The sequence below is a fragment of the Gymnoscopelus braueri genome, assembly GCF_963280865.1.
Source record: "Gymnoscopelus braueri genome assembly, chromosome: 9".
Lineage (NCBI taxonomy): Eukaryota > Metazoa > Chordata > Actinopteri > Myctophiformes > Myctophidae > Gymnoscopelus > Gymnoscopelus braueri.
In genome coordinates, this window is record NC_137610.1 from 9,437,609 (window position 1) to 9,464,735 (window position 27,127).

Sequence of the window (27,127 nt, forward strand, 5' to 3'; positions counted from 1 at the left end):
TTGTCAAGCGTATAGGCAATAAATGACTTTTAAGTGCAAACTAAAGAACTTGTCCGACTCTATGATATTCGCACCGCAACAGCGTGGTTCTTGTGAGTGTCAATTATATTTCGTCAGTGGTGTAAAGTAACTAAGTACATTTACTCAAGTACTGTACTTAAGTAAAATTGAGGTATTTTTTACATTCTTCAGTATTTACAATTTTCAATACTTTTCTACTCCACTACATCTCAGAGGTAAAATATTGTACTTTTACTCCACTACAACTATATGAAAACTTTAGTTACTAGTTATTTTGTAGATTTGGATTAATATTACCACTTTTACCACTTCAGCCCTATATATATTTCGGCCATTTGAAAATAGCCGATCTACAAGCTCACAATGCGTCGCAAAGCGACGCATTGTGATCTTGTAGATCTGCTATTTTCATACGATTTTTATACATTTCTAACTTGTGAAATGGGACATTCTGCACAATGAGTAATTTTACTTTTGGTACTTTAAGTATATTTTAATGCCAATAGTTTTGGACTTTTACTCAAGTACATTTTGAATACTACTTCTTTCACCACTGTGCCCAATTAGTGTCTCTAGCAGTGGGCGTTGGTAAAGTAAGAAGAGAGGGATTCAAAAAATATATAGGCTTATGTGTGGTCTTGTCATGGCAACATTTCATTCTGAGCTACTAAAGAACTAGTCTACAAGAATTTCAAAGTAAAAAATAATAATATATTAAATAGGTCTATCAAAAAGAGCTCGCAACGCGTCATGTTGGGGACGCGGTGTGAGCTTGTAGATCTGCTTTTTTCAGCCAATGTTCTCCCCAGAATAGGGACGCTTAGGGTTCAAGTGGTTAACAGGGCCATGTTTCCTCTTAGCATTCATCCATCACAATGAAAGGTGAAAAAGCCATGCTATCTTTGTCTGAGGAGACTAACACTTTTTGAGGAGACTGGTGGTAACACACTAGCCTGCTGGTAAACCATCCCCTTTCCGGAAATCTCATTTGCATTTGATTTCATTCAATTCCTGAAATCAAATGCAAATGAGATTTCCGGAAGGGGGGATGGTTTACCAGGCTAGTAACAGACATTCTTCACGCCAAAACACTGAGATGCAATGAACAGATTGTCTTCTCCACTTGAGTCAACTCTCTGCCAAGACAAATGCATACTACGCGGGCAATTGGACAGATCACATCGTAACAAATACACTCGTGAGGGCTGTCACTTTGGATGCCACTTGATATTCGTTGTTTTGGGGATGATGCTGTGGTTTACGGGCAGCATCAAATGAGGGTGCCCTTATAGTGCTTGCCAACGCGTCGTCACCACGGTGGGGGGGGGGCGTGGCATAGTAGCTGCAGACATACTGGTGGGGGGCAATGTTAAGTCAACCCGTTTATACCCCACAAAGATGTTCGCCGCTACCAAATGACACTTGTTGACGCCCCCTTCAGGATTTTTGGCACGCACTATTGGTCGCACAATGGGTAATGAATGACAGAATTGGCATTAAAGGAGTCGTTCACCCAAAACATTTAATTTTACCATGATTAGACTTTCTGATGGTATATGTGTTCATCACTGCACAGCAAAGTCTGAGTATTATACTCTTCTGTAATGGTCCACGGGTCAATTCTTACACTATTATGCTATTTTCAAAACTTTTGCCTCTTTCTTATCTTATTTGACAATTTGGCCAATGTTTGACCAGTTTTTGTTGTATAGTTTGTTGATTACTTTTGATGCAGTAATTGTTTTTTTTCCTATTCTGTCTTTCTTATTTTGTTTAGGCAGTAGAAAGGTCTTAAAAGTTCTTAAATTGTCACTTCACTGTCATATGGGGAACCCCCCCCCCCACGCCAAAAATAAATATAAAATCATGTGGGGTCCCTACCCACATGTTGAGAACCACTGGTGTATTGCATCACATGGTGTATAATGAAACACAATCCGATCTATTCTGTTAATCTACAAGGCTAATACCTCTGTAGGTAAGCAGTGAATGTGGGTGCGTGCGACGCAGCGTGTAATGCAGGATCATGTGGGATTCAACCATTTCATGCCTGAGTGAACCCCAGAAACCTGAGCAGGTCACTTGACCCTAGCATGAACTTAGCAGGGAGCTCCTCAGCCAAATGTGGGACATGGGAAGAAATCACGTTCAAATGAAGTTGGTATTGTATGTGTGTATTACACAGCACAGGCGATTGGTGGTATAGGGCATAGCAGTGGTGGCCATTTTTGTGGTGCCACAGATAGAAACCCCATTCACTTTTTTCCCATAGAGATTTACGAAAATATTTGAATACATTATTTTAAGCCTGTAACAAAGCCATCCAGGCTCCTGGTGAATTCTGACCATAAAACATTTGATTTTGTGTCAAATAATATTTGAAAACCGCAAAACAAAGTGTATTTATCAAATATAATTGTGTATATATATATATATATAATATAATTAAATACTCAAATATTCTTTGACACTGAATCAAATGTTTTATGGTTATGCCTAATTGCCTGTAGACATTTGCTATGCCAGTGCTTGCATGGAAAGGCTGCACCCCAGCAGCTGTCCTACCGGGGTGGCACACACAGTAGCTCCCTGCCCTGTAATAATCTCAAATAATAACAAGTTGGGCTCCATTAACAATTGCTCTGTGTCATGAATCGGCAAACCGCATGTTACGGCACTGGATCACATGTTTGAGGTTTTCAAACAAGTCACAACACGTGACGAGAAAATGATGAGTCAGCAGTGTCACAACGTGTTGCTGATTGATAGTGGAACATGCAGCACTGATAGCCTCCAACAATAACAAGCTACGGTACGATATGATAGCCTGTCAGCGAGCACAATGTACCGTTTATCAGGTTCAGTTAAACTAGCATGTCCATTGTGTTGACTTACTTGCTAAGGAAGAGAGACGTTGATTACACTTGTTTTGGTTTCTGATAGAGTGAATGAAATGACAGAAGGATCTTCCTTTCAAAATGAACTCTAGGCTAAACTTCTTTGAAGCTGTGTAAGTACACAATGATTATGGCCAGTGTAAAAGAGGAGTCAATCATGTCTACATCAAACAATGTATGTAATTAACGTTCCACTAGAATTAACGTTCCACTAGGAAGAAACACCATTCAAACAATTGGGGTCATGCTGACGAAGAGGACATCCTACAGTTAATTAAATTAGCAGACAAAATGTTTCTTATCCCTCCAACCATTCAACTTGGTATGTGTTTAAAAGTTGTCTTTGGATATTAAATTATCATGAATCCTGCACAAAATTGTACAGGCTAAATGTTTCACTACTACAAAGCCAAAGTGAAGTAACTACGTTTTTGGACACACCGACTTATTTGTGTATCCCAAAGGTCACATTAGCCTTCATGATTTTGGGGAATAAACAATTACCTCAAGAACAGATGTACAATTAGTGTAATATCACTTATATGCCGATATCTCATTTGGCTGACTCACTTTTAAACCCATTTTTCAATGATTTGTTTTTTGTAGTTACTGCACTTTGGCTTTGTAGGGCAGACAGATGTATGGTATGATACAAGACAATACAATATAACGTTATTGTTAGATTTCCTGGAATGTTGTTTTGTATAATTGCAGCTCTATTAAAAAATAAATCAACACTCAATTCTACCTGTTGCACACTCCACCAAAAACCCTACATGGCACGCGCCACAATTATTGCACAAGGGTGCCTGATTGCACAATGTAGGAATAACAGTTTGTTTCACTGTGTTTTCTAGTAGAACACTTTCAGTGTCATTACTCACTGACTGCACTTTACCAAAGCATATTTACAGCGCCTTGTTCAAGTGTTTGGTAAGTGTGCTGACCAACGTAATGGTGACATATTGTGTTTGAATCTCAACCCATTCACATGCCTTCTCCTTCCTAGCTCCCTTCACCGTAGTCTCAAATAGAGGCAGAAATGCCATGAAATTATCGGAGAACAGTCCATTTGTGATACATTAGTGTTAATAACATACATGGCAACGTGGATGCTGTTAACATGACGCAAAGAAACAATCCGTAGCTCTATTATAAAGGCATAATTGTTATACGTATACTGTAGCCCTGCTCTTAACCCATAAAGACCGGGAACGCATTTGTGTAATTTATTTATTTCTTTGGGCTTTTCAAAAATGTTCTAATTTTTTTTTTGTGCAAATATTTCAATATATATATATGTTTTAAAGCCATTTTTTTTTTAAATCTGTGCTTCTGGGGGTCCCTGGAACAACATATTTTGTCATTTTGGGGTTAGGATTTAGCAAACATTTCTAGATATGTATTTGGCCGCGGACCCCCATCTCGAAATGTTTTGTTCCAGGGACCCCCACAAGCAAAGATTTGAGTTACAAATGTTCGCTTAAAAACGTATATATATTCAAAGATTTGCAAAAATGTTCACGATTTTTCAAAAATAGCCAAAAGAAATCTAAACACAGATGCGTTCCCGGTCTTAAATGGATTAAACACAACACAGGCACTCGGAGAGAGAGCACATAGGAGGGGTGGTACTGTATATCCAGGGCAGGACCAGGAGGTGCTTCCTGTGCTTGTTATCTGAAAGGAGGGGGTGGACGAGGGGATTGGAAAAGGAAATAACATCACTTTTCTATCTGGGGTGGTTGATCTCTGGAACGTCTTCCCAGGCAGATAGGCATCTGGGAGAAGAAGAGACATAACACACCCCCTTCCCCTTTACTATACCTTGTCTCCCCTCTCTCTCTGTTGTCTTTTTTCTCTTTCTTTGTCGGTTCGTTCCTTTTTCTCTGTCTTTTCCCCCCCCAACTCTTTTCTTCTGTTACTTTCTCTCTCTCTTTACAGCCAGTCTTGGAGGCCGTCCTTCCCCCATTCATGCTGGTCCTCAGTGGTGTAAAGTAACTAAGTACATTTACTCAAGTACTGTACTTAAGTACAATTTTGAGGTATTTTTTACTTGTAGATCTGCTATTTTCAAACATTTTAGTACTTTTACTTTTGGTACTTTAAGCACATTTTGATACCAATACTTTTGTACTTTTACTCGAGAACATTTTGAATTCCGGACTTTTACTTGTAACGGAGTAGGCTACTTCTACAATGCAGTATTGATACTTTTACTTAAGTAAAACATTTGAGTACTTTTCGCACCACTGCTGGTCCCTGGATACACAACGCTAAGTAGTTGAGTGATGCACAAATTGCTGTTTGTTCTCCTTCTTCGACATGACATGGCACTCACTGGGTCCTATATTCGCCACACCACCGCCCAGTCCTCAATCATTTGCATGCGTCAGAGTGCCATTACGTGGACTCGGCTATTACATGACTCTGGGCCGCATGTGTCACCCTGGGCAACCGTGCCATTGTGACATCTTTTTGTGTCACAGGAGGACTACAGTTTCACTGAAGGGGAGCCATTTGACACCCTGGCCTCCCCACTGCTGCCACTGCTACTGCCACAATTGTATATAGTCTGGGTGGTATGCTAGTTTGTTATTGACTACATTTTTGTCACCGTGTCACAGGCTACGGTTGAGTAAAAGGGTGCAGATAATTACTCAACGTAATTCTGGACTTAAAAGGGATTGTTCACCCCCAAAATAACTTTTTTCTATCGATTAGTCACCCCATGGAGACTTGAATTCATGGATATTTTTTATTTTGTCGCATTCCTAAGCCATTAATTTGATGACCGGCAGCGATTCCGGTAGGACTCTTTGTGTCTCCTACCGGAACCGCTGCCTACCGGTCCGCTGGTCATCAAATGATTGGCTTAGGAATGCGACAAAAACTTAAAAAATCCATTAGTGGAAAAAAAAATTGTCCATGGGGTGATTAATCGATAGATTTTTTTTTTTTGGGTGAACTATACCTTTAATACTTTTCAATTCCAATGTGTTAACCTAGTATCATGATTTCACAGTAATTTAGCTGTTTACAGTGTGTTGCCTAATAAATGCCCATTATTTTAAGTAAAGAATTGAATTGTTGGATACCAGGACTTCGTAACAACTGCTGCAGGTTCAACGAGAGTGAACAGAATATTGAGTGCAATGGGACAAACAAGAATCAAATGACCCTGAAGGAATTCTCTTACAACGAATATCTATAGCGGTGACGCCCATGACGTACAATGGAATAAGGCCATTGTGAAGCGTTTCCTTACTTTCTTCTCTTTTTCTTTCATTCTTGGCACCCGGCCCAGTGTCTCGGGGCAAATAAAAATGTCTGTGAAATCAGCGGTTGACACATCTACCGATCTTAAACACTTGAGGTAGTTCTAATTATAGGTGCCAAATAGGTAATTACGACACAACATGAAAAAGTAAGACGTAGACTGGAGACAGCTCCAGCCCAGACCGTTTGAAGATATCAAAGATAGTTCTGCTCAGCTGTGTGTGCAGTGAAAATACAGCCAGTCTACCGCTGGTGCCACTGTCAAAACCCAGCTTTTACTGTAATTGAATACAAAACCATGTTTTCTTTCTTTCAGAACTTCAAGCCAAATTATGATGAATTTGTGCGTGAGTCTACAAGTCAAATCAACACTTGTGCAAATAACTTCTCTGCAATTAAGAAAATATTCCCAGGTAGGAGTCCGGCCAAGCACATTTTTTCGAACGCTTTCTGCACACGAAAGTCTGTTTTTAAGCCCTACTAGTGTCAAGAAAGGCAGACATTACAGGCCACTGCAATGATAAATAAGTGTACCACTGCCACTGCTTGGCAGGTACACTTAACTAGACTAGGCATGTACGTAAGTGGGCAATCTAATGTGTGAGGAGGCCCTGTAAGCATATGTCATCTCCATCACCTTTCTACGCCATAGTAAAGAACCTAGCTGGGGTTAATTGAGAATGTCAAAGGGGGGGGGGGGAATAAAGAAGAGAGAGAGAGATAGAGAATAAAAAATCACACCCAGTGTGAAGTGAGTGGTGCCTCTCCTATTTGTGTTTAATTAGTGTAACTGGTTGCATCTTTGTGTTGCAATCAACTGCAGCTGTTGTTGCCATGCTCATACATACATACATACATACATACATACAGACCCACATACTTGGTCACTTGATGGAGTGGGTGGCACCACTTAAAAAGAAATAAATGTGGGTGCCATTATACAAGCAGTGATGACAGGATCTCCCTCAACGTGAACCAGGCAAGAATGCCCTCTCCTTGGTCTTCCATCTGAGAAGTTCATGGAAAGTAATTAGCTCTATCTGATCATGTTTCACTTAGAGTTCACTTAGAGCAGTGGTTCTCAAACTTTTTCGTGCCAAGGACCCCCAAAATGATATGTATGTGGCCGCGGACCCCCACCTGAAAATATGTTGTGCCAGGGACCCTCCAGAAGCAAAGATTTGGGTCACAAATGTTAGCTTTAAAAATATATATTCAAATTTTCACGATAAAAAATAAAAGATAGCAGATCTACAAGCTCATAGTGCGGCACTCGGTGCCGCACTATTAAATTGTATATCTGCTATTTTTGAATAGCCAAAGTATAAAAGGTTAAAGTGGTTAACGTGATTGTGATGCTATATTAACACATTTTGCTGGGGACCCCCTGGACCCCCCCCCACTTTGAGAACCAATGATAGAGTAGGATTCTGAGAAGCATTTTTGCCCAATGCACCACTATCCTATAATCTCCTCCCTTCATAGGCTATAGACATCACTCTTTTTTCCACCGTTGGTTTAGGATTAGCCTTGGATCAAGTCTATCATAGATGTATTGAGTCTGACTTTTACTTTCGTATCTATGATAAGCAAATGTCAAAATCGATAAAAAATACATCTATGACAGTCTTGATCCAAGGCTAGTTTTAGGATTGTACTTCTTTGATAAGGGCTATTAGATTACCTACTGGTGAGCAATTCATCTTGCACTAGCTTTCAGCTCGGTATGTCAATATGACATATGACAGAAGTTACACAGCTATAAGCCTACGGATGAAGAGTTCAGAGATATATGGCGATATGAGTTATGACCCACTTCAGAAACATCTGACGCCCAGCCATGGACATCAACAGGCTGCACTGAAGCAGTGGTGGAAAGTAACTGGGTACATTTACTCAAGTACTGTACTTAAGTACAATTTTGAGGTACTTTTACTTTACTGGAGTATTTTCAAATGTCCATCTCAGAGGAAAATGTTGTAGGCTACTTTTACACCACTACAATTATATGAAAACTTTAGCTACTAGTTACTTTGTAGATTTTGATTAATATTACAAAACACACTAACCACTTCAGCCCTATATATATTTCGGCCATTCGAAAATAGCAGATCTACAAGCTCACAATGCCTCACGATGTGATGCATGAGCTTGTAGATCTGCTATTTTCAAAATATTTTTGTATACATTTGAACTTGTGAAATGGGACATTCTGCACAATGAGTACTTTCTACTTTTGGTACTTTAAGTACATTTTGACACCAATACTACTACTTGTACTCAAGTACATTTTGAATTCCGAACTTTTACTTGTAACAGAGTAAATTCTACATTGAAGTATTGACACTTTTACTTAAGTAAAACATTTGAGTACTTTTTCCACCACTGGTTATGATATCAAAAACATCTGACGCCCAGCCATGGACATAGACAGGCTGCACTGAAGTCAAGTCAAGTCCCCCATCAATAAAGTCAGGTGCATGTGCGTTCGTGATGAACCGCGCGCGCGCGCGCGTGCACACATACGTAGGCTACTATGATCATGATGACGGCTGAAAAATTCTAGTAGTAGTAAGAGCAGCGATATGGTGAGTCTGCACACAGATCACAACAGTTCAGCAGTCAGGACTGTCTGCTATGGTGGGGAATGCACGATGTCGTGACTCGTTATTAAGAGAAAGGAAGGATCGATCGAGGTCGCCCACGAATCCACTATAGCTTAATGGACAGTGGTGGAAAGTAACAGAGTACATTTACTCAAGTACTGTACTTATAAGTACGATTTTGAGGTAGTTTTTACTTTATGGAGTATTTCCCCAATTTGCTGTATTTTTACTTCTACTCCACTACATCTCAGAGGCAAATAGGCCTGTTGTAGGCTACTTTAATTACTATATTTTGTAGATTTTAATTATTATAACAAAACAGACATCAGCTCACAGAGCTTGTAGATCTGTTATTTTCAAAATATTTGTATACAGTTTGAAAACTTGAAACAGTACATTTGCATAATAAGTACTTTTACTTTTGGTACTTTAAGTACATTTTGATGCCATTACTTTTGTATTTTCAAGTATATTTTGAATTCCATACTTTTACTTTGTAACAGAGCATTTCTACATTGCAGTATTGATACTTTTACTCAAGTAATCAATGTCAATACTTCTTCCACCGCCAATGATCCTGGGTGACAGGCAGCGCTGATGAGCGCAGCAACAGCCTATGGATTGATTGATTGATTGATTGATTTAATACTTTATTTAGACGTTTGCAGGAAAAAAAAGCATATGAAAGTACAGTTTAAATACAAGGTCAACTAAATAGGATTGAAAAGCCCATGAAAGCCTAATGGCTTGTTTGGAATGGAATAAGCTGCCACTTATAAAGCGCACCTCATGAATTCCAAAGCAGCCTTTTGATCCCTCGCAGATCAACAGACAGTGTTTTAACTCACCTGCTTTTCAGACGCGTTTTCAGGAAGTTTTTGCCGAAAGGAGCCATAGTTCAGCATAGGATCATCAGCCTAGATCTAGTTCCAGTGAGGTTAGAGTTACACTCCCGGCATGATGGCGGGACCTGCAGCGACTTTCTGTGTGATTGTGTGTGTGAGTGTGAGAGGGTAAAAGTTGGCTGAGGAGGGTGTCCCAACTCAGATTGGAGGCCGTCCCTCTCTATCCCAAAGTGAGACGAGGGTAGTAGTGGTGGAAAGTAACTAAGTACTTTTACTCAAGTACTGTACTTAAATACAATTTTAAGGTATTTTTTTAAACTTTCTTCATGCAGTATTTACAAATTTCAATACTTTTACTTCTACTCCACTAGCCTACATCTCAGAGGCAAATTAAATATTGTACTTTTTACTCTACTACAATTATTTGACAACTTTAGTTACCAGTTACTTTGAAGATTTTGATTATTATTACATAACATACATTAACAACTTCAGCCCTGTAGGCTACATTTTTGGCCATTTGAAAATAGCCAATCTACAAGCTCACAATGCATCCGCGACATTGTGAGCTTGTAGATCTGCTATTTTCAAAATAATTGTATACATTTGAAAACTTGTGAAATGGGACATTCTGCATAATGAGTACTTTCTACTTTTATACTTTAAGTATATTTTGATACCAATACTTTTGTACTTTTACTCAAGTACATTGCAGTATTGATACTTTTACTTAAGTAAAACATTTGAGTACTTTTTCCACCACTGAGCATTATGTGCGTAAAACTCTGCCCCCTTTGCACCTGTAAGTTAACCTCTTCAGAATCCAACCTCCTCATGCACTTTTTTTTTTTTGCAAAGTGAATTATATAATGGGTTATTTTAATAGACATTAATTTCCAGTTTCCACGCAAGATAGGCTGAATAGTCTACACTCTAACATGCATACATTTTATATTTAATTTGCACAAGGGACTGAGGAACTTTATCACACATTTTGTAGGCATAGCCTATTAGGCCTATTTGATATTCTTACTCTTATTCTTCTTTAAAATGTAACTACAATTCGTGGGCGTGCACTAAAAAATAATTTCACCCACTCAAGTCTGCAAACTTGTGACAACTTGACAATATTGTTAAATTTAAGTTGGTTGCTCACGCAGAGGGAATTGTGCCTGTCAAGTGGCTCACCCTGGTGGTTACAACAAGGCAATTAACAGTCAGAATTGGGAGGAAAAGTTACTAAACACTTCATCATATTCCTAACAGTGGTGGGAAAAAGTAAAAGTATCAATACTTCAATGTAGATATACTCTGTTACAAGTAGAAGTCCCGTATTCAAAATGTACTTCAGAAAAAGTACAAATGTATTGGCATCAAAATATACTTTAAGTACCAAAAAAGTGAAAGTACTCATTGTGCAGAATGTCAGATTTCAAAATGTTTTTAAAATACCCGATCTGCAAGCTCACAATGCGTAAATGTATAATATTTGACCCTGAGATGTAGTGGAGTAGAAGTAAAAGTTGGAAATACTCCAGTAAAGTAAAAATACCTCATAATTGTACTTAAGTACAGTACTTGAGTAAATGTACTTAGTTACTTTACACCACTGATTCCTAAGGACCAATGACGCTGACTTTGATGTCACAGTGATGTAGGCCACAGCCAAGGTGCTCCACTGGCAATGAATAGGAGATCCTTATCATTAACTCAACAAGGGTTTAGGCTGAAACTTGAATATAACAGTAATAGGCCAGTGTCATATCAGTTAATTTATCCCCTCTCTATCACCAACGTGATTCATTATTTAAAATGTTATTATTGACATAATATATTGACAGATTCTATCATTCTATTATAATTATTGAATAATTATTGTTAAAAATAGAGAATCCACAACAATTTATTGACAGGCCATATCTAAGAAAGAAAGAAAGAAAGAAAGAAAGAAAGAAAGAAAGAAAGAAAGAAAGAAAGAAAGAAAGAAAGAAAGAAAGAATGAAAGAATGAAAGAAAGAGAAAAGAAAGAAAGATGTACAGTGTACAAACTAAAAAGCAACGCAATATTTCTGGGGTTATCCCTTTATCAGTATCACGCCAACAAGAATCTGTACACACCTGGCTGCAGTTATACCTGGCTTACTGTAATTCTCTGTGTAGGAACACAAACTGTAGATAGCAATGTTAAATGGAGAGCCAGACAACAGGCCATCACACAACACACTTTAGCAAAATACAGGCCATAATTATGATCTAGAGAATGCTTGTCAAATGACATGCAATGTAAAACACCAGTGGCAACTCCAAATATACGTCACTGATAAATCAATAATGAAAATTCCCTTTGAACTCCCTATAATTGAGGAAGATTAAACAAAGCTCTTTCTGGGGTAATAAAAGTCACTTATGTGGCAATAAAAGTCACTAGTATCACACACGTGTATACCACTGTGATTAAATGGGTATACATTAAATTAAGCATTTTTTGTTTCTGTGAATTAAGCATGAGGATAATTACAGCTCTATTCGTATACTTTTTACACACTAAGTTAACTTGATGTCAATTTTGCATTGTTCCACATTCACATGAATGTGCCCTCTAGGTTAAGACATAAACAGATGTAAACGTATTGGAGTAATTACAGAATAGGAGAAAGAAACTCTCATGTGTTACATTAAAAAAGTGGAAAGGGCCTATTCTTAAGGGACCCAATGGGCTTGTACACAGAACAAACAGGACATAAATATATTTTTTTCACTGATACATTTTGGGAGTGCACAAGTTTATTAACCAATTTAGAGAGCAACCATGAGGCTTACACTTTATCAGAACACATCTCCAAACAATCATTGACAGTTCTGACGTACCACTGTTCAAGTAAGCAAAACAGGCAGAGATTTCATTACATTATGTGCACTTTGCCACAAAATGATATGTCGTGCTATTGAATTAAGACGAGAAACCTGCTGTGGATGTCCGGAGATAGGAGGATGCAAGAGGTTGAAAATGCCATTGGGGTCATCAAGTGGACACGTCAAGTCTACGAAAGATATTTCCTGAGAGGAACAGTGAAGCTATTTTTAAATAGCGGAAGGATTTGAAAGATCTGTCATGACTCTTTATTAAGCATGTGGTGTCAGAATGACATGGATCAAATGAATGCAGCGGTTGAAAACTGAATGGCTTTTGCATGTCTGTCATGTCTGAGCACAGTAAAGGAGTCAAGGAAGCAGTGTTGATTTCGTCGACTAAAACTATGACGAAAAATGTTAGTCGACTACCTCTTTTCACTGACGAAAACAAAATAAAAACTGAATAAAAACTAAGCTACAATGACTAAAATTAAGACTAAATATATTGACAATTTTGTCAACAAATAAAAACTAGACTAAAATGTTAGTGAGGGTTTAGTGGAGAAGAGATCCAGTAGAACTAAAAGACAAGTCGTTTTATGTTTGGCTGCGCTCAGGTGTTGCACTCTGAAAATAGCAGATCTACAAGCTCACAACGTGTTGCAGTGCGACGCGTTGTGAGCTTGTAGATCGGCTATTTTCAGGCGTGCAACCAAGTGTACAATCAGCCATTACGACGCCATCAAGGCACCGCCAAAATAAATTATAGTCGACTAAATCAACTAGTTCAACATTCAACCAGTTCAAGCTGAATGCAGTTCATTGTTAAATCGATGTTGCCCCGTCATAAACAACCCCAGGGGCCCATTTTTATTTATATTTGATAAAATGCAATAAGGTCTGTTTTTCATCTCCAGTCTAAACCTACACCATGCCAAAATGACCAGGAATTGGCAAAAACATTTTACATGTCAATCCCTGGAATAAAAACTTCCACTCCAAACGGCGACACAAACGTTGAGTGTTGCCGCGATTCCCCCACCCAACCCCACAATATCCACACCATCTCTGACAGTCAACCGATGACGAATCAATGACATTCATAAGCTGTAATAATAACCACATATACCGTATATAGATTTTTTTACCTGACGCACACCCTTACCCCAAGTTGTGATGCCAAAGTGACGTCTGATGAAATGATGACACAGCACAAGGACCCATATTTGGAGGGAGAGAGAGAGAGAGAGACAGACTGACAGACAGAGAGAGATGGCGATGGAGAGATGGATCAACAGGATTGGAGGGGAGGGATGGGGGCTGGGTGGGGGGGGTGATGAGAGAGAGAGAGTGGTCCTCATGACATCACGTAGGCTCTTATATACTGAGGGAATGGAGCCCAATGCACTTCACTTTACCACCACATAGCAGGAAGACGAAAGGGACCCTGAGTGGTGCTGGGAGAGAAGGACAAGCGGAAGAAGAAGGAGAAGAAGAAGAAACAGAAGAAAGAAACAGAAGAGGGATCAGCGCTGTGCACACGTTCTCTCGCTCCCCACTCTTAGTGTTCTCTCTGAGTGTTGTTGACCCACAACTTTATGGACTAAAGATTCCTACACAGACAGTGTGGGATTTTCAGGGTGGAATTGTGTTCGTTCTCCTTCCTCTGTCTTATTTACCAAGATGCAGGCACATCAGCTGGCATGCGTGCTCCTTCTCTGTTTCACATGCGGAGGACTTTGCACAGGTGAGACCCTTATTTTTTACACTTTTTAATGAGCATTTGTGAGAAATTGTGACTATTGTTTATGAAATGAGAGAAAGATTCTCAAAGGTCAGGAGCAAAAAAAAACTACCTCTCACATGAGAGTAAAGCGTGCAACAGGTGCTTCCACATGAGATGTCACAGTTTACCCTCAGCATGCCTTTAAAACGTACCAATTACAAACATTACAGTACAACGGGGCATAATCCTGTCTTAATATGAAAATGGCTACAATGAGGCAGCCAAGCGTTTGAGGTGAGACCTCTATTTAACGTTAAAACTAAGAGAGATACTTTATTTGCAACTCTTGGAGCACAGGTCCCAGAGTCAGCATTTAAAAAGACAAAAAGTACAGACAAGACAGAAAGAAAATACATCCTACAATACTGCATATATTCTACAATACTCTTTAAAAAGTAAATAGTAAAAAAAAGTCAATTTAATAAAAATATATAAATAAAACTACATCTTTGTATAGTTAGCAATGCAAGGTTATTCATTTATTCTCCCACATGATTTAATTCTAGTCTATAAGTTCCTGTCTCCTGTGTTTGATCAATACACACATGTGTGCAAGATTTATTTCATTGTCATTCTTCCACTGATTTGCACCCAAAAGATATAAGCCCCATTACAGAAAAACATATTTTTATACTACTTTGCATTACTCGCTAAGAGGATGCTTCTAATGTACTTTATTGAGCATTGTAATAACAGCACAACTATTAGGAATTTTGGTCTTCTCTCCTACTCCCCACTAAAGATAATACAAAATACAAAGCCCACTAGATGTGTAAACGCCAGGCTGTATTGAGTCTCCTTAGAAACGATAAGTCATTTAAATCCTATGGCACACACTTGGATTTTGAGAACTCAACAAGAAAAGCTAATAATTACCCAAATATACAGCATGGCATGTCACCTTGTTTTTGTGTTTGTTTTACTGCATGAGGCCTACAAGTAGAGAACCATGGCAACTGGAAGTGGATGGTGGAATTTGAGATTAAGAATAGATTACTATAGAAAACAATCCAAAGCTAGGCTTTATATTTTTGGCTTAAAATAGGGCAATACATGAACAGACTTGATAAAACAAAAAAGCATTCAAATATATGTTTCTTTTGGATAAATATAACATTGTTATATCCATTTGATCACAGCGCTCCACTTTTACAGTATTGATTGATTTTTTAAGTACAGTGAAACTGATATATTGCAGTATTCTAGGATGTTTTGGAAAACAGCCAAGCCAAACCACATATCTTCCCCAGAGAATGTGAATTACTGTATGTAACTGACTATTTGATCTGTGTGTAACAGATGCGGACCAGGAACAGCGGGCGTTAGACGAGGAGCTCCTGAGTGGTCTCTTCACTTCTAAGGTACATTCACCCACTTTTGTTGCAGCTGTTACACCAGAATGACTGGTGTAATTGGGACATATGTTTTATTGATTAAAAGAAGGAAGAAAAAAGGAGATCAAAGAGGGAACACCCACATATATTCGTGGCCATCGCCTTCAACCTCTGCCGCCCAGGTGTTCTTTCATGCTGTCTGGATATAGATGTAGCCTGTTAGTCATTGGTCTCACAGGTTTATTCATGATGCAGCAGGTGCACGAGGTTGTCTACAGTTATATATCTTTCATGATATTGTTATGGCAATTTTCTAGTATTTTAGCTAGTATGTGATGTGTGCACCTACAGTATAGTGTCTTGTCACAGTCAGAACAGTCATTTGGAAATGAATTAATCCCTCTCTGCTATTATTCTAATTTCTCTCTCTCACACAAACACACACACACACGCGCTGGCACACACATGCACACACACACGCATGCACACGCACGCACGCACACACACACGCACGCACGCACGCACGCACGCACGCACGCACGCACGCACGCACGCACGCACGCACGCACACGCACACGCACACGCACACACACACACACACACACACACACACACACACACACACACACACACACACACACACACACACACGCACTGCGCTCACACGTCCATTAAAGTAATTCCACTCACTCAAACAAACCCAGCGTTATAAGTAAACTCTCACAGCCCAGTGTCAATTATAGTGCCAAATGAAAATTAATTGACGAGTAAGTCACCCAAGTACTGTAGGCCTATATAGGCTAACTTTTATTACTTGTTGTTGCCGTTTGTCACGCGCAGTGCACCAGCGGACACTCAGGCGAGCTAGGGAAATGAAGTGGATGGGAGTGGAGTCGGTGGTGTCTAGGGATGGATAGCCTCGGCTAATAGGATTCAGATGGCACTGCAGATGACATATTGGCCAATCCAATCTCTCGCTTTCACTGGAGCTAATTCAATTCCAGGGGGTCCCCAGCAGTTTGAGTTAATATAGCATCAGTTTAACCACTTTAAACTGATTTAAAAGTGGTTAAAATAGCCAATCTCTGCCACGTGTCGCATTGTAATGTGTTGTGAGCTTGTAGATGTGCTTTTTTTTTTTTTTTTTTACAGAACTCTTCTCTTATGGGGGTCCCCGGCACAAAACCTTTACAGATGGGGGTCCGTGGCCTAATAATACATGTAATTCATGTCCTTGACATGAAAATGTTTGAGAACCAATGCCAACTTTTGTCTCCTTTCATCTCCTCTAATTTCCTTTCCTCTCCTGATGAACGTCAAGGGAAGTCTCACAGAGAGCTGATGGTGACGAATCAGTGCTGTGATTCACTGTTGCTGCAGAGGGGAGGGTTTCCATGGGGGGATGTGGTGGAGGAAAGAATAATAAATTGCCAGTTGACTGATAGAGTGTTTCAGATAGGAGAGAGCACAGCTTTATAGGAGACAGTTTTCTCTCTATTTGCCAGTGTCCAAAAGCCTTCGTGAAATTGATTGATCACTTGTTCTCGTGGTACTGATATCTAGGCATTTGTACCTCATTGGCACCTGTTTGATTATCTATATTGAAAAGACAATTTGAGATTTTTTACTGATTATAGATACATTCAATCCTTATTTATTGCATTAAAGTGCAATAAATCTTTACAAATAATGTCTTAAAAGAAACACTGTGCAATATGTCAAGGTTATTCATAATTTCTTTATTATTAATGTTATTAGTATTTGTAGTAGTAGTACAGTGTTAATTTTGACAGCAAATTCTTATTTAGTCTTAGTCTTAGTCTTTTGAATAACACACCATTTAGTTTTAGTCCCATTCCAGTCTTCTGAAATTAACGACTAAATATCAAAACCTCAGTCTTTTAGTCTTACTCTTAGTCGACAAAATTAACACTGTAGTAGTAGTAGTTGTTGAGTCATACATTTTTGTCATATGTAAACATTCTAGAGGCACACCTTAGCTATTGTATGTTTTTAACATTGTACCCCTTTCAGTTCAGCAATCACCTGCTTAATGCTTACATAGCAAATCTTAACGGCAAAACATCAGGAGAGAAAAGGAGAACCTCACTAAGCAGCTCATGCCAAATGACCAGAGCTAGGTTCACTAGCTTGCCAGTAGCTTAAGGCTCTGACAGGCACGGTAACAGCCTCTAAGCCAGCAAGTGACAGAAAATTCAATAGGCACAAAGACAGGGTCCATTTGTAATGGCAGTAGGGCCCCTATAGGGGACTATACTGAGGTGCATTAATCCTTCATCCTGGGCCCTCAGAGATAACAATTAACTGGCAACGAGGAAAAGACCCGGACCCTGACAAACCTTCATATATAAACCACCCTCCTCAGTACAATTAAAGGACACACCTCATCTCCTCGATCCTGTGATAAGGCCTCATTTGGAGCTATACTGTCAAATCTAAAATGTAAATGTCAACATTGGGAAGGGAGGGGGGGGGGGGGGGGTCTCTCTGGCGTATTGTTACTTAAACGAATGTCTCTTGGTTCAGTACAGTCTTTTGCAAGATCTGTGATTCGATAGGCTGTGCTCTTTTCAATTCTGATGTGAGAGGAGGAGAGAATCTATTCCTCGGCGGCCCACAAATAGCACACAGTGAGATGGGGTTTGGAGGGTATGTACTGTACTGTCTTCCATGAAGCATCAATTGCCTTTCCCCCTCTCGACCCTCTCTGTCGTTCTCCGCGTGACGCCTGAGGGCCTGTAGTGTGCAGTGAACAACACATAGGCCTACAGTACAATACAGTATGCACCAGTGGTGGGAAAAGTACTCACATGTTTTACTTAAGTAAAAGTACTGTATCAATAATACTGCAATGTAGAAATACTCTGCTACAAGTTAAAGTCCGGAATTCAAAATTTACTTGAATAAAAGTACAAAAGTATTGGTATCGAAATGTACTTAAAGTACCAAAAGTAAAAGTACTCATTGTGCAGAATGTCCCATTTCACAATGTATAAAAATATTTTGAAAATAGCAGATCTATAAGCTCACAATGCGTTGCATCGCGACGCAATCATGAGCTTGTAGATCAGCTATTTTCAAATGCCCGAAATATATAAAGGACTGAAGTGGTTAATGTATGTTTTGTGATAATAATCTAAATCTGCAAAGTAACTAGTAACTAAAGCTGTCAAATAATTGTAGTGGCATAAAAGTACAATATTTGCCACTGACATGTAGTGGAGTAGAAGTAAAAGTAATGAAAATGGGAAATACTCCAGTAAAGTAAAAATTCCTCAAAAGTATACTTAAGTACAGCACTTGAGTAAATGTACTTAAGTTACTTTACACCACTGGTACGCACACACAATACCCAAGCACAGAGGCCCTGAACTGTCGAATCATGCACTCAAATGAGATTAGAACGGAATCATTCTGAGAAAGAAACAAGGTTAGCCCTGACTCATTTTCCACTTCTAAAGGCAGGGTGCTCAAGGCCAAGTCCGGTGCATGTGAATGTAATACGTCCGCATTTCTATAGAGACTTTTTTTAAATGATGTGCATTACATTCATCCACACACACATCCGCATTTCTATAGAGCCTTTTTTTCATCCACACATATTCACTGCATAGTAACGGCAGAGACAACAATCGTTGGGAGCAGTTCAGGTGGTTCAGGGTCTTGCTCAAGGATTAGATGACACAAAGCCTAGTTACATGCAATAGTTGTCTGCTGATATGAAAAGCCTTCGACTTGAATAAGCATCAACCTGTGAATAGAACTAGCTGCTGGTTCCTTTCACAATGAGTTTGATTCACCGTGTTTCTCCTCACTCAGCTCAAAACTGTATTGATGATCACAATTTTTAGCTTTTCCTCATAGGGTGGCAATAAGTACTTCTCTTTATGGCAAGTATTCTGGGAAAAAAGTTTCAATGTATGCTTCCTGAATATATTTGTCATTTGTATCCAGAGTTACTGGTAGTAACAAGTACAACCAGAGAATAGCTGAACAAAAATCTGCATCCAACAACAAACACATTATAACCAATAATACATACTGTAGTACAACGTTCAGAGGTTTCCTGTGAGCCCAGTATGATTATTTAAGAGAAGAATGCCAATTAACTCTCCACTGAATGTGGGTCCTGTAATATGTTGCTAGTCCTAAATTAATTATCACAAAGCTCTGTCTGTCCCCGTCTGTTTGTCCCCAAAATCTCTTTAGGCCGGTTCTCCTCAGTGGCTGGAGCAATTGATCTGAATTTGCACACAGCCATTGACCATTACCATGTGCACGGAACAGCATAGCCCGTGTTTCACTTTCCCCGAATGTCAGCTGTTTATTAGCGTTTTTTGGCAACCAACAACGAGTCGTGTTGTTCGTGCAACAAGCGCGGGTGTTGCCACATCCGTGAAACAATCGGAACATCCGTGAAACAAGTGGACCATGACACACTTTGGGTGCTCATATCCCCCGACGGGTATCTTGTCTAGTAAGATTAACTTGCCAATAAACTCTACACCCCCCACCTCCCTCCCCCAACAGATGAAGCAGAACAAACAGAGTGGTGCCCCCTACTGGCGCATGTCGCTGGCCAACCTGTGCCGGCTGGTGAGCGGCCTGCGGATGCCCTGGCAGGAGGCGTGGAGCGGCGAGGAGGAAGAGGAGGAGCTGAACGAGGGGAGGGGACAGTCACTGGAGGGGCTCTACGAACTGCAGCGCATCTGCAGAGTGCTGCAACCCCGCGAGGACAGGGTGAGACGGACAGACAGACAGACAGAAAGACAGACATTTCATAGTGACACTCTCAGAGACAAAGTGATGCCTGTATTCACAACACTGTGAACCAACCATGTTTGCATTGATATCATCCAGGTGTAAAGTAACTAAGTATAATTTACTCACGCACTGTACTTAAGTACAATTTTGAGATATTTTTACTTTACTGGAGCATTTCCAATTTTCAGTACTTTTACTTCTACTCCACTACATCTCAGTGACACATGTTATGCTTTTAATCCACTACAATTATTTGAAAACTTTAGTTACTATTTACTTTGTAGATTTCTATTATTATTACTATTATTTTTGGTAGCCTACTTTAAGTACATTTTGGTACCAATACCTTTGCACTTTTACTCAAGTAAATTTTGAATTCCAGACTTTTACTTGTAACAGAGTATTTCTACATTGCAGTATTGATACTTTTATTTAAGTAGAAAATGTGAGTACTTTTTCCACCACTGATAGCATCACGCTGATGCTGTTAGAAGCACACAAACAAAACAAGCAGTGACAGATACACAAAATCAATAGCGGGTACTTGTGTAAAAATGCTGGCCAGCACTCCAGCTGTAGCCTACGGGCACATCCATCCTTTTGCAAGCAGCAAACACACCTCATTAGATTCCTCCCCCTCCTCCTCCTCCTCTTCTGTGCCACTCCAACATCGTTTTCATTTTACTTATCAGCTCTTTACACAGGGGACAAGGGCTCCTTTCACACCGACTGAACGATGAACACCTGCTTTCGCCATGCATGGAGGAGCTGAGTGGAGCAATCGTTTAATCACATCGCTACAACATAGACATAGGCACTGCCGACCATTAGCCCCGCCGTCACCCGACAACAAAACCTTGCTTGCCATCCTTCCACATTGCATGATACTAGGGGTGCATCAGTTAATCGAACTAACCGATTTAATAGATTCGAAAAAATAATTGATTGATTTGAGGTAGGGGGTTGGGGGTTGAAATTGCCACTTTCAACCTGGCCATGCAACCTGTTGTGAGCTTGTAGAGAAGTTCTGCTATTTTAACTATTTTTTTGCATGACACTGTTGTACGACAAAATGTAAAACAGGTCTGAGTGGATCAGACCAATCGATTTAGTCTATACTTCTTAAAAACATTAGATTAATCGAAAATTTAACGGATATGACCCGATATGACAATAACACTTTGTCTGTCCTCTTTCCTCCCACACCTGTCTCTCTGACGCTGCTATTACAGACACTGCGTGACTCTCAGGAATACATGGAGGACGGTGAGCAGAGCATCAACGTTCCGCTCAAGAGGAAATCGCCGTACATTTTGAAGAGGCAAGCGAGCAACAATGGCAAGTCCCGGAGACCGTACATTCTTAAGCGAAGTACGTTTTACTGACGACCAACGGCTGCTGCGTAGATGCGGGGTGGCGTGGAGGGAGGCTATACATTATGTGAATAAGTGGCAATGCTTTATTTGTTTTCCTTCTCCCCTTGTAGAGGCAATGTTTTCTCCCCTACTGTATGTTGTCTTTCCCATTCTCGATTGTGTGTCTGGCATTGAGGGTCGTCGATCTGCCTGCATTCCTGCACCATGCATTCCTGCACCATGACATGTGGTTCCTTGTAAATAAAAGGAGAACCTGAAGCAGCAAAGCAGAAATGTGTATCTTTCTTGAGAGATTATATTTATTTACGATATTTGTTCACCGCACAGTATATTTATTTTCTCTTGGTTGTAATTAAAGGATATGTATTTCAAGACCAGTGTGAAGAGACTTTATATTTTCTTTGGATACAAGCTTTGAAGCTTATCATCATGACACAGGGACACCTGTTTTCAGAGCACACACACACACTGACATTTTCTACTCATAACTGCTTTTCATGTTTTGCTACACAGTATTTAAAGCTTGCCAAGTTCTCAAAAATGACATTGTCGTTCTTTTGGGCAAGACATTTGTACTTAAGTTATTGAGGGTTCGAGGCCTATAGGCTCGAAGCCTCTTTGCATCTCTTGGCTTTCACTATTTTCTGTCCTGGCCTAACCGTGTGGTCACTTTTTACGAAAATTGGCAAAATGGTAGAGGGCTATGCCAAACGGCCAAGGCACGAAACTCACAACCATTGGCCAAAGGGTGGCGCTGTAGCCCTCAATTGAAAATACCAACTTTGAACAGGTACAACTCATGCCCTGTTTGACCTACAGCCATGAAACTTCGATACACACATGCGTCTCCTCATGCCTAACAACTTTCACACTCTGACCTTTAGATCTCCCAACATTTTGAATTATATGAAAAGCAGTTAAAATCAAACTCCTCCTGGGATTTTTGAGCAATCTGCACGAAACTGTCTACACATGTACTTTGGACCCTATGCCGACAAAAACATGGCGGGGGTTTTTTCAAAGTGAAAATATTAAGCTTTTATGAGCCAATTAATATTGCAGTTTTATGAAAATTATTCGTCTGCCCCTAACACATACATGCAGACTCACATTTGTTTGAAACTTTGCAGTAATGTAGAGGGTCATTCCAAATATCACTGAAACCAATCTTACTCTAATTGGTCAAAGGGGGGCGCTATAGCAATTTTTTTTAAATGCAAACTTTAAAGCCAAAAGTCATGCCTCGTTTGGCCGACAGCCATGAAACTTGCTTACACATGTGCCTTGACTCATGAGGAACACATCTATCACTTTGACCAGTAAGCTCCGCCTTTAGATTGTCCGCAATTTCTTTTTTGAAAAACACGTAAACCCAGGATTTCTGAGCAATTTGCGTGAAACTGTGTCATCTGTGTGAGCTCCTTTTTCACCAGTTCAGGTCTGTTGGTCTAATGGTTGATTGCTAAACTATCTGCCTTGCAACCACAGGGTCGCCGGTCCAAGTCCCACCTCATGCAGACTTCATTTCAATTGCATTGTACACAACATGACTGTATCAATTAATACATGTGCAATTTTAAAACAAATGACATGAAATTTTTTTTTGAGAGTAGTTGTTTTTTATGTATGACATACTTTCTTGTGAAAATAGCCGATCTACAATCTCACAACTTTTCAGATAGCAACGCTTTGTGAGCTTGTAGATCGACTATTTTCACTAGTTTTGGTACCGAGGAGACAATACATTTCTCTATTGGTAAATGCTTTGTGAACCACTGATCTTAGTGTTATTGATACAGGGGCTCCGTTCATGGCAGAAGGCAAGAGTCTATGATCTTCAACAGACAACATGAAGCCTTAGCTCAATCACTAGTGTGACAGCCTGTGAGTCCGAAGGTTGAGTTTTTGATTCCTGTCTGTGGCCATGGATATTGTAGAGGCCCCAACCTTCATTAAAAAGTGTCTTTGGATTCTCCTTTCTCACTGACTAAGTCTGTGGATTGAATAGCGGAATGGGCCCCTAGGGGCCACGGTGGCACAGTCGGTAGTGCTGTCGCCTCACAGCTAGAAGGTCCTGGGTTCGATTCCCGCAGGGGACGCTGTGGGCGCTGGGGGCGTGTTCTCTCCTCCGCGTCATCAGTGCCCATACCCTAGGTGGGGTTGGCGAAAGGGCCTTTCTGTGTGGAGTTTGCATGTTCTCCCCGTGTGTCCTAGGGTAGGTACCCTCACAAAAACATGCAGTAATCCTGGTCACTATACTGCCTCCCCCTGGCCAGCCGGGGCGCCTGATGGAGGGGAAGGGAACTGGTTGGAATAACGTGTTCCTTCCACGCGCTACGTCCTACCAGGGAAACTCTCCCCTGTCAGGTGACAAGAAGGTCAGTTGGCTCTCATGCATTGAAGGAGGCATGAGCTCGGCCCTGGCCTCCCTAGGTTGGCAGAGGGAAAGTAGTGCCCAGGATTACATAGACAATTGGCACTGGGTGTTTAAAATCGTGGGATAAAAATAAATTAAAAAAAGTGCACTGGCAGTACATGTTTTGAAAACTACTACTTGAAGCAGGGCAACCTCAACTCAATGGGTAGAGTGACTGCCTGCTAAGCAGGAGGTTAGAGGTTCAAGTCCTGGCTCCAACAGTTTGTCAGACTGTCCCTTATGACAGGTCAAATGGCATCAACAGAGAGACGAGGGGGAGAAAATAAAGCATAGGACATTTACCCTAATTTGATCTGCAAAGATAATAATTAGTAATAGAAATTCCAAAATTCACTGGGTTGGTCATAGGGACATCATTATTTCTCAACCACAGGAACCAAGCTTTTGTTTGTCTCAGACCAAGGACCACAATGGAAATAAGTCACATGACTTTTTTAGTTTATATCCTTGCCGTTTCCCTGAAAAGCATGTAACGTGTTTTTTTCTTTTAAACCATTAAGATCTGAGGCTGATTCTACAAATGCCTTCTAAGTCCTATAACCTATATGTTACTATATCAAGCTTCTCAAGCTTTTTCATGTCAAGAACCCCCAACATTATGTGTATTTGGCCGTGGACCCCCATTTCAAAATATGTTGTTCCAGGGACCCCCAGAAGCAAAAAAGTTTTGTTTTAAAATGTATTATATTCAAAGATTTGCCAACATTTTCACGATTTTAAGCCGATTTTTGTAAGCCGATCTGTGGCAATGTACCAACAAAATATGACTTTAAATAAAATATGAAAATATTAAAACATTTTCATTATGCTCAACTGATAAAATCCAATGATGGTGCATGTGCAGTGTTAAAGGATCTACACCATGAATTAAAAAAAAACATTGTTTATGTCCCTCAAACGTTTTTCAAAAGGTTTGAGCCTAAATCAAGCCTCAGATATACTCATTCCAACTAACTTCTCTCTGGCTTATAAAGCACTTTCACCTGCAATACCACATTGTCCTGTTTGGCACGGGGCGCTATTGAGCCAGTTTGTATGCATGTTATCTCCTGGTTCTGTGTGGAAAAAGTAAAACAAAAATGAAAAAACGGGAGGGATTGTATCGAACGTGACCTCACGTTCGGGTGAAAATCAGTTTGGTCTGTTTTGAGACCAATTTACAGAAAACCACAGATATGCTGTGAAAGCCTGAGTGTTCAAACTGGGGTGTTTATTGGGATAGAAGAGAGGTAGGGGAGACCAAAAACACACAAAAAATAAGGAAAAGTTAAAATTCATGGTGTAGTCCCTTTAACTCACGAACTGGGCTCAGTGCTGATACCGCGGCTTTAATTGCCATGGACAACATATTTTCTTTCTTTTGCTGTAGCCATGGATGTATTAAATGTATCCTATTTCGGCCACCCCAGGGGCAGTTCTTGTATCAATGGAGATCTGGGTCTTTTAGGTCACTTTTTATCCTCAAGTCTGAGGTTAGTAGATCATTCTGAAGTTGGCTATGGACCAAGAGCAACACTTTACCGACCTCAAACTAGAGGCCTAATATTGAGTGCTAGAGTTCCCATTGACCTGAGATTACAGAATTAAAAACACACTGCCCAAATCATTATTCCACCTGGAACACTGAGAATCTTTAACTTAGCAAACCAGACCCAATAACTGAGTCTAAAGAAGAACCCATTATGTACAGTACATGAATAAATAGGCTGACTTATTACCTGCCACAACAAGAACTTAATTATTCAGTAACTTTTTTAATGACTTTGGACAAAATTAAAACAAACATGAAGTTTACAAATAGAGACATTAACGGGAACATGCGAATGATCTAATTGTTTTGTTGCAAGTTTTGTGCAAACCATTATTTTATATTTTGGCTATTCAAAAATAACAGATATACAAGCTCATAGCGCGGCACTCGGTGCCGCACTATGAGCTTGTAGATATGAAAACAAATAATAATAGTGAATTTTTGCAAATCTTTGAATATACATATTTTTAAAGCAAGCATTTTTTACTCAAATGTTTGCTTCTCGGGGTCCCTAGAACAAAACATTTTAAGATGGGGGTCGGAGGCCAAAAACATATACATTTGGAGGTCCTTGACATGAAAACGTTTGAGAACCACTGACATAGCAAAATACGTTTTTCAGAAAACTGTTTTACTGATTTAGAAGACATTTTGTAGAATCGGAACTTCAGGCCTTAATGGGTTAAGCCTATAACAGAGCTTCTCTTTTGGCGTCGCTTGTTTAGTGCCCCATGCAGGATACCAGGGTTCAAATCTCGGGCGTTACATTGGTGCCGCTATACCCGGATTGGGTTTCCTGGTGGGAGGAGGTCAAAGGGGAATGAATGTGTGGCAGAGGCAGAGTAGCTCAGCCTGAAATCCTAATATCTCCCCTGGTCAAGGGGGCATTCCCTCTAGACCTGTGGTCTCAACCTGTGGGTCGGGACCCCAAAGGATTTTCTTTTTGTGGGGGGGGGGGGGGGTCCCCAGATGACAGTGAAGTGACAATTTAAGGACTTTTAAGATCTTTTTAATAAAAATAAAAAAAGAAAGAAAGGAAAAAGACATTACTGCATCAAAAGTAATCAACAAACTATATTATAAAAACTGGTCAAACATTGGCCAAATTGTCAAATAATTTAAGAAAGAAGCGGAATTTTTGAAAATAGCCGATCTACAAGCTCACAACGCCTCACAATGTGAAGCATTGTGAGCTTGTAGATCTGCTATTTTCACAATATTTATCTGTGGAACCGAGTCAAACATAATGTAATGCCTCAGTTCCAACAATTCCAAGTGCTTGTCAGGGTGGGGGGGTCCCCAGGTGGGGGGGTCCCCAGTTCAAATATGATTATTTTGGGGGGTCTCTGCCTGAAAAGGTTGAGAACCACTGCTCTA

The 27,127-nt window shown here is 40.0% G+C and overlaps 2 protein-coding genes across 2 annotated transcripts in view; one reads left to right on the plus strand and one right to left on the minus strand.

Annotated features, from left to right (window-relative positions):
* The window catches only part of rassf9 (Ras association domain family member 9), a 15,910-nt gene extending 6,120 nt beyond the window's left edge, over positions 1-9,790 (minus strand). Inside the window, exon 1 of the mRNA XM_080438743.1 lies at positions 9,652-9,790. Within this exon, the coding sequence (XP_080294869.1) occupies positions 9,652-9,698 (47 nt within the window). The 5' untranslated portion in view covers positions 9,699-9,790. The remainder of the gene's footprint in view (positions 1-9,651) is intronic.
* Positions 9,791-14,184: 4,394 nt separating this feature from the next.
* Positions 14,185-21,791, plus strand: nts (neurotensin; the record flags this gene model as incomplete). The annotated part of the gene is made up of 4 exons (XM_080437211.1): positions 14,185-14,248; positions 15,587-15,648; positions 20,173-20,382; positions 21,639-21,791. 4 exons carry the CDS (start codon positions 14,185-14,187, stop codon positions 21,789-21,791), a joined length of 489 nt encoding a protein of 162 aa, XP_080293337.1.
* Between the last annotated feature and the right edge of the window lie 5,336 nt (positions 21,792-27,127).